This window comes from Chelon labrosus, assembly GCF_963514085.1.
Source record: "Chelon labrosus genome assembly, chromosome: 13".
Taxonomy (NCBI): domain Eukaryota; kingdom Metazoa; phylum Chordata; class Actinopteri; order Mugiliformes; family Mugilidae; genus Chelon; species Chelon labrosus.
In genome coordinates this window covers 26,011,297-26,023,946 of record NC_140346.1, presented here as the reverse complement: position 1 = coordinate 26,023,946, position 12,650 = coordinate 26,011,297, and the positions used below count along the sequence as shown (strand labels likewise).

The 12,650-nt window shown below is 42.1% G+C and overlaps 2 protein-coding genes across 2 annotated transcripts; both read right to left on the bottom strand.

Moving 5' to 3' along the window:
• Positions 1–824: 824 nt before the first annotated feature.
• LOC311498375 (cytochrome P450 2G1-like) lies at positions 825–5,069 on the bottom strand. Its single transcript, XM_084558923.1, has 9 exons — positions 4,713–5,069; positions 4,251–4,413; positions 3,814–3,963; positions 2,820–2,980; positions 2,043–2,219; positions 1,814–1,955; positions 1,507–1,694; positions 1,284–1,425; positions 825–1,129 (listed from the first exon to the last, which is right to left on the bottom strand). Exons 1-9 carry the CDS (start codon positions 4,881–4,883, stop codon positions 939–941), a joined length of 1,485 nt encoding a protein of 494 aa, XP_084415049.1. The 5' UTR covers positions 4,884–5,069; the 3' UTR covers positions 825–938.
• Positions 5,070–8,156: 3,087 nt separating this feature from the next.
• On the bottom strand, positions 8,157–12,602 carry LOC311498377 (cytochrome P450 2F3-like; the record flags this gene model as incomplete). Its single annotated transcript, XM_084558925.1, has 9 exons — positions 12,062–12,602; positions 11,700–11,862; positions 11,413–11,562; positions 9,527–9,687; positions 9,216–9,392; positions 8,983–9,124; positions 8,662–8,849; positions 8,433–8,574; positions 8,157–8,338 (listed from the first exon to the last, which is right to left on the bottom strand). Exons 1-9 carry the CDS (start codon positions 12,230–12,232, stop codon positions 8,157–8,159), a joined length of 1,476 nt encoding a protein of 491 aa, XP_084415051.1. The 5' UTR covers positions 12,233–12,602.
• Between the last annotated feature and the right edge of the window lie 48 nt (positions 12,603–12,650).

The window sequence follows — 12,650 nt, the reverse complement described above, 5'->3', positions numbered from 1 at the left end:
ACTGATCACCTGACCTCCAACGTATCTGATTACACACGTAACTCCGGATGCTTCTCCGGGCTGGGAGCTGTAAACCAGCACAAAATGACTGATGGAATCTGGACGAGGCAGTCAACGCTAACCGTTTACCAAGAAAACGATTTAGTATACATCTATTTTAATGTTTTCTTGTGTAATCCATGCATTACATTAACAACAGGCCTTGTGGCAAACATGGGCGGTCAGGCGAAGAAACACAAAAAAATACTTTAAACCAATACGTATTCCAGTTGCAGTAATGCATAGCTTAGCAATGCAACTGCTATTATATACACATGCATTATAATATAATGCAATTGCATGTTTTAGTTTGAAGTGTGTCGATGCGACTCTACACATTAAGACGAGCTTCCAGTATTTAGGCAGAGACTTAATCTGGTCATTGAGGTCATTTAAGATTCCTACTTGGCTTAGTAGATGCATTTCACATTGTACGTTGTGCATTCTTAGGGTGTAGCTTAACTCAAGAAGTCCCAAAATGAAAAAAATAAAACACTGCTACACTTTTGAACACTGCTCTGTTCAAAAGACAAACTGGCGTACATTTCGTTTTCAAGAATACTAGTCACGGGAGGCGCAGTGGTGTGGTGGTTAGCACTGATGCCTCACAACAAGAAGGTTCTAGGTTTGAATCTACCCCCCCGGGCCTCCCTGTGTCCTGCCACTGTCCAAAGACATGTTCGTTAGGTTCATGTTCAGGACCAGCGGTTACAGAAGATGAATGAATGAATGACTGAATACTAGTCACAGGATTTAAAGACGGAGGGATGACAGTAATGAGTAGGTTAGTGTAGATGTGAAGATCATTTGTTTAGATCCTGTATTTAATCATCACTCATCAGAAGATTAATCCACTTTAATCTGCCTTCGGCACCTCTTTTCGAACGTTGAACGCCAGATTATTGTTGTCGCCGGGGTGTAGCAATGATGATGTACCTGCGAGGCACATTGGCGAAGCTGCTGTACTCGGGGCTAAGGTCAACACTGTCCGGTCCACCGGGGCAGGAGAAGGTGAAATTCTGCAGGAGTGACACCAGGAAGAGGAATATCTCCATGCGAGCGAGAGCCTCTCCAACACAGGATCTCTTTCCTGAGAGGTAACCACAAACAAGAAAAATGAAGAATTGAAAAAGGTTTTTATAATTCTTCTATACACACAGTTCTTATGGCAGCATTAAAATGTGTTTAGAAAGTAGGTCCAATGTTCAAGAGACCTTTCAGATTGAGTGTTCGTGGCTAATTACCTGCAGAGAACGGCAGGAACGCTGGGTTTTTCCTAAAGTTTCCATTCTGGTCCAGGAAGTGTTGGGGGTTGAAAGACCAAGGGGTGGCCCACTGTTTCTCTTCCTTCAGCACAGAGTGCAACAAGGGGATGATTATTGTACCCTGTTGAGACAAAACTTAGCTTCAGATGGGACGTCTTGTGTTATCTGGGAACATTATCTTTGAATGATGACTCCAGATTACCTTGGGAATTGTGTAACCCCTGAATGAGACGTCCTGAAGCGCGCAGTGAGGGATGCTCATGGGGACAATATCTACACAACGCTGAATTTCGTTGAGAACCGCGTCTGTGAATTGGAGGGACTTCCTGTCGTCCATACAAGGGCAACGCCCCCGTCCAACCACAGTGTCGATCTCCTGCTGCATAGTCTCTTCAGAATGATGGAAATGTTGCCGTTTAACTTATAATTAACAAATAATCAGTGACTAAATTAGCAAATATTTGCACATATCTGTGAATCTACAACCATCACGTGTTTCTGTTGCCTACCTTGTATTTTCGGGTATCTGATCAGAGCATTTAGTGCAAATCTGAGAGTTGAGCTGGTGGTTTCAGTTCCCGCCAGGTACAGGTTTAACACTGTTGATATCAGATTGTCGTGGTGGAACTCACTTGTGGGAATGTGTTTTTCCTGAAAGGACACAGCGAGAACAATGTTCAGGATCAAGAGAACTTTTCAGAGCATTAGTACAACACGCGAGCAGGGTAGCTGTCGCACCTGACTGAGTCTAGTGAGGAAGCAGTCGATGTAATCCCTAGGTGAGCTGGGGTCCAGCGTCTCCTGGTGTTCCCGGATGTTTTCCATAATGAACTCTCTCACCTCCTCGATTCCAGCAAACACTTTGTGGTGTCGACCTGGCAGCCGTTCCATCAGCCCAGGGAGGACGTTATACATCTGTGATGGGCGGTGGACAGGTGATTAACATGTCCCACAAGAAGCGGTTAGTTTTGTTGCCTACCTTGTGATATTTCGAGGATTTTGCTCAAAAATATTTAAAGTTCCAGGTGAGCAGTGCTCTTATTAATTACTTTTAGCGGAGGCTTTATCAGAACTATAGTTAGGCACCAGACAGAGGAGCAAATAACATTATCAACCTGTCGTTTTAAGATTTACAGGATTCATAATTAGTAAGATTAGCCTGGTTAGCTCGGCGCCTGTGCTACACACGGCAAACATAAACCAGTTTTGACTAAGTTCCATTAATTAAATATGTGTATTTAGATCACATTATAATCTAAAGTGACGTAAGGATAAATCATAAAGTTATTGTCATTACTCGGACAAATTCTGGCAGCTTTCAGACTTTCAGAACATAATTCAAAGATGATGTGAGTTAGAGGGAATCCTCCATGCTGATTCTGTTCATCTCACGTGTGTCTATTTTATCTGCTCCTTTCCCCCCTTCCTTTCCTGTCCAGGTGGTGAAGTACTAGTCTGAGGTACTCTGTTCCTGTCTCCATGCCGTTTCACGTTCCCCGCGCTTCCGCCTCGTACCTGGCCAAAGGGGCTGCTGGCGAACTTCAGGGTATCTGTGATTATCTGCAGAAGATGCAGGAAGCAGTCGTCATCGTAGCCGAAGCGTTGACCAAACACCAGGCAGCAGATCACATTGGACACGGAGCAACTCAGGAAGAAGGTTGGATCAAAAGGCATGGCTGGAAAAAATATAGGAGGTGCTCAGTGTGATGTTCACCTAATCTGCCAATGGTGAATAAAGCATTTACACTTGAGAACAAACCAGAAAACCACCAGTTATCCCCATTGAGTGAGTGGATTGGAGTGGATTTGCGTTTTGTGACGCAGTAATCAAAGCCAGCACACAGAAGGAAATCCAAAAGAGCATTGTGTTACCTCTTGGGGCATAAGCTCTTTAAACAAATTTAACTTGTTGCACAGACTCTGTTCAGATTGCATGTGCTGATATGTTGCCAATGTGCTTCAAAAAAAAGTTTGTTTTAGTCCGATAGGTGGCGTCACAAGTTAATGTTATCAGCTTAGAAAATAGGTCAACGTGAAGCAAAATATTGATGTAGGCCTTTCAGACATATCATTGAAGACTTCAGAAGGGATGCTGAATAGATCAAGCGCTGTGCGACTGAAAAACAAATGATTACGCAAACTCAGAGTCGCAGTGATTGAGCAACATCCACAGTGTTTGCTGCACAGAGTGCACAAAACAGATATGTGCCCTAAACAAGCCCTTCCACATCCTGTACTGTATAAGCAGACTGCACGCTGCATTAAATACAAATAGAAACATAGTTTGATCAAAGCAGGAGTGGTATTTTACCTGAAATATGTAAACAAAGCAAATACCTAAGGCATGCACAATCGTTTTAGGCACATACTATGTAGGGGCACACCGAAAATTGCTGCGGTTGTTGCTTGCATCATCACAACATTCTGTTTCGGTCGTGTTGTTTCGGCGATAAATTTCCGGTCGGTTTTCAGCCGAAAAGTCTCGGTACATCCCTAATACTATGCATACCTTTGGTGCTATTCATGAGGGCTACCAGATGCCTGCTCTCTTCCTGGATCCACTCTTCAATCCCCTTACGTCCCATCCCAAAATCCTTAAGAGTTGTCAGGGTGAACCTCCGTAGCTGCTGCCAGCGCTGGCCATTACTGATCGCCAGACCTTTGGAAGATATAGAAGTAGTAAAATATGGCCTGCACAGACAAAATGAACCACTATTCCTCAAACGACAGCAATCAAAACAAAGCAGAGGCTCTGGAACCTGACGAACTTTAATCATCAACAAAAATCATGTGAAGCCTTGCAACAGAACAGATGTAAGAACAGATACTGTACACAATACATCCTTTAGCCAGGAGGAGATCATTAATGCAGTCTAGTGGAAAGGTCACAGGAAGTTGTAGTCAAACACTGTAAAGGCTCTGTGCATATATAAATTCCTACTTTACCATAGCCTCTGGTAACCCTCTTTAAAAAAGCAATAGGTGCCCTGCCAGTGAAGTCATCTCCTTGGTCCACCAGTGCCTCCTTCACTGCATCATACCCGGCCAGAACCACGACTCGCTGAGGACCCAGGTACACAGTAACCACCGGACCATAGCTTTCACTGAACTGAAAGCCAAGCACAGCAGTAAATGCCGATTGTGTTATTGTACTGGGGCGAAAGGAAACACGCAGAGTCATGCATTACAGAGATTAAGACAAGATATGCTGAGACTTTTAACACAAACCAAAAACACCACACATGGAAGACAAAAACTATACGTGCAACTGAGATTTTGCATTAGAGGACCTATGTTTGGACGTGTGTACTCGTTTGCAGTGCAATAAACATGCAAAAGTTTGCACAAACAACACACAACAGGAAAAACCAAGGAGAACAATAGTTGGTTACTAGTTTAGGCAGTCACCTTTAGGAAGGTTTTGAACGGAGCTTTTTTGTCCAGCTGCAGGATGTTTCCTATAATTGGCAGGCCGGAGGGTCCCGGAGGCAAACGCAACGGTTTACTTTTCTTCAGGCTAAACAGCAACAGTAAAGCAGAAATTAAAGCGATTAAAGTCAAAGTCAGAGAAAACTCCATGGTGCAGGAAAGTGCGCTCCGTTGCGCTCCGCGGCTGCAAGGTCAAAATCCTTGGAGTGATAAATAGCTGTTACTGCTGCCTGCCAAGCGCCCCGCTTTGCATGAATCCCATGCTGTTTGGTGGAATGCATCGGGGTCTTGTATTGTAATTCCAGTCACGAGTGCATGCAGAGCACTTTATCAGTGGCAAAACTTTCATTTCTGGAAAATTTGAGTCCTGCAGAAAAATCTGAAAAAGTCTAAATGTGTTCAATTAAAAGTAATAATAATAATTATAACAGAGTGGGACATGCAAAAAATAAATAAATAAAACACTCGCATAACTTCGTTTACTTGCCCTCTGACTCTGTGAGGGGAGGCGTTTCCTTTTAAGAAAATGTCACAACTGTTTTTATCTCATGCGCACGCGCAGTTCTGAAAATCGTCTTGGGTCTGCATTCGTACGCAAAAACCGGCAACTCCCACAAAGCCGGCGTTTAAGAAGTGCCTCTTTTATTATACGGTGTATGTAAACACTACGGACGGCCCCGGTGTGGCTGTGGGTGGGCCTAAGTGTCCCTGGCTCCACCCACTTATCACGAGTCCGATCAAAAGTCTTCATGTTGTTGCTGCTCATCCAGTGATTATCAGTTAGTTTCACTGTTTAAGACAGGGGGGTATTCCATCAACGTAGCTAAGAATTGCCAGATTTAGGTGTAAACTTGAAGCTTGAGTAAGCTCCTCTTCCCAATCTAGCTCCAAGTCGTTCCATCAAGTGAAATCAGCTAGCTCCACCTGACGCTTAGTCAAGCCTCACCTGTTAAGTCTCAACTTGTGCACGCCCACAGGGAAAATAAAAAGCCCATTATAGTCGAGTGCCGAAAAGCAAGGGAAAGCGTGCAGAAATGTCCTCTGCAGCGGAGCAAACCCTCCTCATGGAGGTATATGAGGATTACAGCCACATAATCCGAAAGAAGGGCAATACCGCGGCAATCAATAAAGCGAGGGATGTGGCGTGGCAGAATATTGCCGACAGGCTGAATGCGTAAGTGACAAAGAAAATTAAGTATTTCAGCATCATCATGTTATATAAATCCCCCATCAAAGGGACAAAATATATGTAGACAATAATCTACCAATTGATTTCTTGATGGTTTTTGTTTTAAACTAATCAATTATGTGGACCTATTAATGCAACCAAATCCCTAAAATTAAAAGGAAATCCCCAAAGAACAAAAAGACAGCCCTAATAAGTAACATTCATATGAACATAATTAAAATAGCATTATTGTTTCACTGCAATTTATGTGAAATTCTCCATATTTTATCATTTGGCAGCCCTAGTAGTAATGTTAGAAAGTGATATTCATCACATTTATCAACTGATTGTTATGCAAATCGATGGGATAGCTTTAATTTATTTCCTACATGGCCAATTGCTCTGTTTAATTGTATAGAATTTATATCATTTTCATCTAAGCCTGTCATTTTTACATGCTGTATTTGTGCTACTTCTGTATTTTGTCCCAGATGCTATATGTTGAAATGTTGTATTTTCATTTTATTTTATGTAAAGCACTTTGAATCACCTTGTGCTAAAATGTGCTATATAAAGTTGCCTTGCCTACATTTTTGATAATGATAGGCTACATTTAATCAAAGTATTTTACATGACTGTCACAAACCTGCAATTGCATAGAATGTCTCCTTGATCCGCTGTGGGTCATGATGGCCAGAGAAGGTGATGTAGATATTAAGGAACTGCTTCAGGGCCAGGTAGACTGCTCTTACCTGTAATGTGTTTGCTCTGTGTCATGTTTAATGTATAAATATGAAAGATAACTATGGAAATTACTTTATTCAAATAAATATATTACTTCATTGCCATCTGTCTCTGTTTCCAATTAGTCAGGGCCTATGACAATATGACATCATGGACACCCCCATGTGATCATCTCAACTCCTTTGCATAATATGTGGCGATGCTGGAAATAATCACAAATGAATAGAGGACATATAATTGTTACCTCTCTGCAAACAGTTGCCTTACGTAACTTCTCAGCATCACCAACACTGTAGAGAAATGTACCACTGGCAAAGAACCGCAGTGCAATACAGACTGACTGCACAGTGGTCAGAGACTGGCTGCGGCGAGTGACCCTCATAATGTGTGGTACAAGCAAACTGCATAAATACACAATGCTTTGCCTGCTGAACCGGTACCTCTCCCACAGGTACGCATCTGTGTGGGTCAACAGGTTGGTCCTGTCCTGGAAGACCCTTGGTGCTGGTGGTGGTTTTACACATTTACATCTAATTGTGGTTTGGTGTACATATTCAATCTTTTATTTTCAATGCCTCAATTTCCTTTTATTATATTTTTTGGCTAATTACTTTAATCTTATTAATTAATTTATTTGTGTCTTATTTTTTATTATATTTTATTTTCATGATAATGTTCTTTAATGTACTTATAGATAATATATAATTATTAGTATAAATAATTTCTTTAATACATTTTATTATATATTTTATGTTTTACATATTATTTTATCATTCCATGACAGTTGTGTGTCTCTGTTTCTGTCTATTGGACATTCTTTGATCATAGATGGTGCTGAGCTTCACTTTTAGCCTGCTACAGACCAGGTTTGCCCGGCAGGATAAGTTACCATGGTTACTTGGCTGGCATTCACATTAGCCACCTTGATGGAACAGGGTTGAGGCTCAGATTGATGGAACGGAAACCTGAGCCACAGTTCTGGCTTAGCCATGGTTGAGGCTTAGCCGGAGTCATAGTTTCCATGGTTACTGAGTTGGGGCTAATCTCAGCCTCTTTGATGGAACCGAACTCTCACTCATATTAGCCAGACATGGCCATTTAAGCTTGACTTTGCCTTTAGCCTGCTTGATGGAATACCCCCCAGGTGCAAAGATTAAACTGTTATTGTTTTTGAATGAATGAATGAATGACAGTCATTTCTCACATGTCAGATAGAAGCGACTTTATCTATAATTATTACTTTATGAGTCACTAAGTGTTGAAAAGTTATGTGAAATGAGAATCTTACTACAGACACTTACATAAAAACTTGTTATTTTATTAGGCAATAGTTATTAAAATTAGAAAAAACATTTCTGCCCAGGGGAAATCTGATGATCTCGTGAGCTGTGAGGAAACGGCAAACATCACCTGTACAATGAATCTAAGAACATCACAGTAATTGCATGTATGTTGTAAACAGATCCTTGTTCGTTACAGTGGTTCAGTCTGCCCCAGTGATGCCTCTCTTTTCAGCGGGGTGTGGCGATCATATCATATCTACGAGGCATATTGACAAAGCTGCCGTACAGTGCAGTGAGGTCGATGCTGTCTGGGCCTCCAGAGTAGGAAAAGGTGAAATGCTGCAGCAGCGACACTAAGAAAATAAAAAGCTCCATACGAGCCAGAGACTCGCCAACGCAGGCTCTCTTCCCTGAGAAAAGACACAAACAAAGCACTGGATTAAAAATCATGTGAACACTCAGGATCACTGGTGATTCATCAAGTGTGTGAAGTCTCCGTTTTACCTGCAGAGAATGGAATGAATGCAGGGTTTTTCTTAAAGTTGCCATTTTGGTCCAGGAAGTGTTTGGGGTTAAAGGACAAGGGAGTCTCCCATTGCTTTTCTCCTTTCAGCGAGGAGTGCAACAAGGGGATAATTACAGTGCCCTATTGAGAGAAAACTGTTAATGTAATCACAGTTTAATTTATTAAACATTATGTTAATAGTTGAAGTGTTGCACGAATCAAGAGTACCTTGGGGATAGTGTAGCCCCTGAAAGATATGTCGTGCAGTGCGTAGTGAGGGAGGCTGAGGGGGGCGATGTCCAGAAAACGCTGCGTCTCGTGGATGACAGCATCTGTAAAGTGGAGGGACTTCCTGTCCGCCATGCATGGACGACGTTCTCGTACAATGACGGTGTCGATCTCCTGCTGCATTTTCTCTGGAAAAAGCCGTAAAGCAAACAAGATCACCACTCCGATCTGTTGTTATGAATGCTATGAGACAGGTGCAACAACAGGTTTATTCAGTTATTGACATGATTGTATTTGGATCTATTAAAATTAGTGACCCACCCTGTATGTTGGGGTATTTGATCAGCACGCTGAGAGTGTATCTGAGGGTGGAGCTGGTGGTTTCTGTTCCTGCCAAGAACAGATTCAACACTGTAGAGACCAAGTTGTCATAGTGGAACTCAGTTGTGGGAACGTCCTCTTCCTGGATGACAAAGTGGTGATAGTGATATGAGATGTGCATCAGAGCCAGAATATTCACAATATTCATTTGCACTCAGAAGCCTAACCCTAACCTGTTTCATTCGGATGAGGAAGCAGTCAATGTAGTCTCTTGGAGAGCTGGGGTCCAGCGTCTCTTTGTGCTCCTGGATCTTCTTCTTGATAAACGCTCTCACCTCTTCCATATGGGCAAAAACAGTGTGATGTCTGCCAGGAAGACACTCCATGATCCAGGGAAAGATGTTGTACATCTGTGGGAGGAGAGCACACAGCTTTGTTTCTCAAGTGGTACTAATGTACACTAGGTGAGGAGTTACAGGATGTGCTCTCTTAACATGCCTTGAAGATATTACTATTAAACTCTCTGGTTCCTCCTTGCACGTACCTGACCTAATGGGCTGCTAGCAAATTTTAAGATCTCAGATATGATGTTGAGAAGCCGCAGAAATTGTTTGTCCTCGTAAGTGAAACGTTCGCCGAACACAAGGCAGCAGATCACATTGGACACGGTGCGGCTCAACAAGAATGTTGGGTCAAATGACGTACCTGGAAAAAAAAAAGTGTTAAAACAATGCTGAACTCTGAAATCTGAGAGAAATATTTTTCGTTATTTTTGTTTTGGAGGGTTCAGACAATGCATGGAAACTGTAGAGTCTAGCTCCTGTGTAAGGGCCTTTAGCTAAGAATGTCCTAATTTGACTCATGTCTGGACGCTTTAAAAGGGAATTACCATTTTTTACAACCTGGACCTTATTTCTGGCATAAAATACTATCGTTTACTCACCCATATAACTTTGGTGTCATTTGGAGTTGTTGGGACGATATTTAGATCCAGTGGAGCACCGCATATATCCATATAGTGGGAGTGACTGGGGCACCGAAACGCAGCCTCTAAATAACACATTATCTTCCGTGAAACTCGTTCATTTCACCAATATTTTGTTATGATACACTCGTGCTATTCCCCGTTGAGGCCAGAGTTACCTGTTATCATCATCCAGGGTCTGTATTGACCTACTAACCTCTGACCTGGGTGATGTCATCTCTGAGCGCAGTGCGCACCCCGCGCAGTTTGTTTACCTGTAATTTGCTACTGCTAGTTTTTTGCAACATGGCTGAATATTTTTCCGATGCTGAGGTTGTGGACAACGACTTTGTTTATGATGGACGTCCTTAACGTTTTGAGCCAGAGTATACGGATGAGGAGCTTGTTGAAAGGAGGATGCGTAGGTAGAGAGAGGAACAGCTGGCCAAAGCACAACAAACCGCTGCACGTCCGCGAATAGGTAACAGGTAACTCCGGACTCAACGGGGGATAGCACTAGTATCATAAAGAAATATTGGTGAAATGAACGAGTTTCACGGCAGATAATGCGTTATTTCGAGACTGTGTTTTGGTGCCCCAGTCACTCCCACTATATGGATGGACGCTGATCTAAATATTGTCCAATGACAAAAAATGACACCAAACTTGTATGGGTGAGTAAACGATCGTATTTTATGCCAGAAATAAGTTCCAGGTTTAAGCATCAAAGATGAGGTGAAAATGTTGTCAATCATATTAAACCTCGAATCACACTAAAAATCTAACTTTTAACAGTTTATACCTTCAAAGTGTTACAAGTCTTCTCTTCAAAACCCAGTTCTGGAACAGAGTCACCTTTGTGTTTACTTGGTCATTTACTAAACCATTTGGTACATGGGTCACTCTGTGGAAAGTTTTAATCTCAACCACTCGATTCAATCATTAACTTGTATCGATATTATGAATAGAACTCATTCAATAAAGGTTTCCTTAAATTCAGATTGATGAGTTGACCCCACGAGACAATTCGATGTGCATTCTGCATTAATATGATGTTTAAAACCCTTTAAAACCTCTCAGGATATTGAGGCTGTGACTGAAGCGTCAGTGTTTTACAGGACATGTTTACTTTTCACAAACTGCTATCAGAAAGAGATAAGGATTAAAGACTGCAGTTTAGTCAAGGTTGATATATAAATAGGCAATCCACCATGAGAGAGATGCCTTTTTTGTTCTTTTTTTTGTTCTTTCTTTGTTTTATCTGTGTGTACAGTATTTGCATGCTCATATTTCAGGTGTAAAGCTGTACTGGCGTCTTTTTTGTTCACATTTCACAGAGTGAAAATTGGTCTTAGACTGAAGCTGTGAGCTGTAGAAAGTAAACTTCACTTGATAGATTGTGCAGTCATCCCCTTTCACAGCAGACCTATGTGAAATATGTTTCCTTACAACTGCTGAGAACACACCTTTGAATGAATGTATGCGATCCATCAAGTGTTTGCTCTCTTCTTGGATCCACTCCTCCATCCCCTTGCGTCCCATCCCAAAGTCTCTAAGTGTTGTCAGCGTGAAGCGTCTCAGCTGGCGCCAGCGGTCACCGTTACTGATCCCTAAACCTGGTGAAAGGAAATGTGCACTTGTTGATATGGACTCATGCAACGTAAGTCACGGTCATATAAAGACATGCAGGCATGAAGGTACTGAGGTTAGTGAAGCCTTGACATGGATGACAGATTGAAGAGTCTTGTCTTACCATAGCCTTTGGTAGCTTTCATCAGAAATGGCAGCGGCCCTCTGCCTATGAAGTCGTCAGCCTGGTCCACTAAAGCCTCTTTCACTGCATCATATCCTACCAGAACAACTGTCCTCTGCCAGCCCAGGTACACAGTCATCACAGGACCGTAGGTTTCACTGAACTGATTTTAAAAACAGCATATATTAGATTAACGAACATTCCTTTGCAAATTTCACTCTTTCTTTGCATAAGTCAATGTGCAGCCAAGTGTTGATTTCATAAAAACTCAATCATGCAGAAACCTTTTCTGTCCTACGCAGCTTACAGCCCCAAACATAAACAATGTGAGCATTGCAAAACATACTGATCACGGCACTCACCTTCACAAAGTTTTTAAAAGGGGCATTTTTATCCAGTTGAGGCAGGTTTCCTATTAAAGGAAGTGCAGGGGGTCCTGGAGGCAGTCGGTACCTCCTGCTGTTTTTTACCCTAACCAGCCACAGCAGAGCAAAGATTAGCCCCACCGAGATAAGAGTCGCAGAAAAATCCATAGTGCTCTCTCTACACTTCGCATTAGTCCCTCTTCTTTTATACTCTCTCTCTTTCTCTCTCTCTCTCTGTGATTGGCTCTTGCATCAAAACACACGTGTTTATATGTAACAGGGCTTTGGGAGGAGCACTGCAGCAGGGCACAGGAAAACCAGGTGATTTTTAAATTTTTTTTTATTTTTTATGCAACTCTCCACCTTCACCTATCCCCCAGAAAAGAGCCTCATACAAGTAAGTGGGGACGCATTGTCCATATTTATATACAGGCTATGGGACGGACTTGTTTCTCCAGCAAGCCTCAAGTGGCCATCAGAGGAACCGTATTCTTTCTGGACTTCTTGTAAAATCCTGCAGTAATTCTTTGCGTAGGGCATATACAGCATTGTTAAGATTCCTGTGCTTGATGTTTTAAACAAGAAT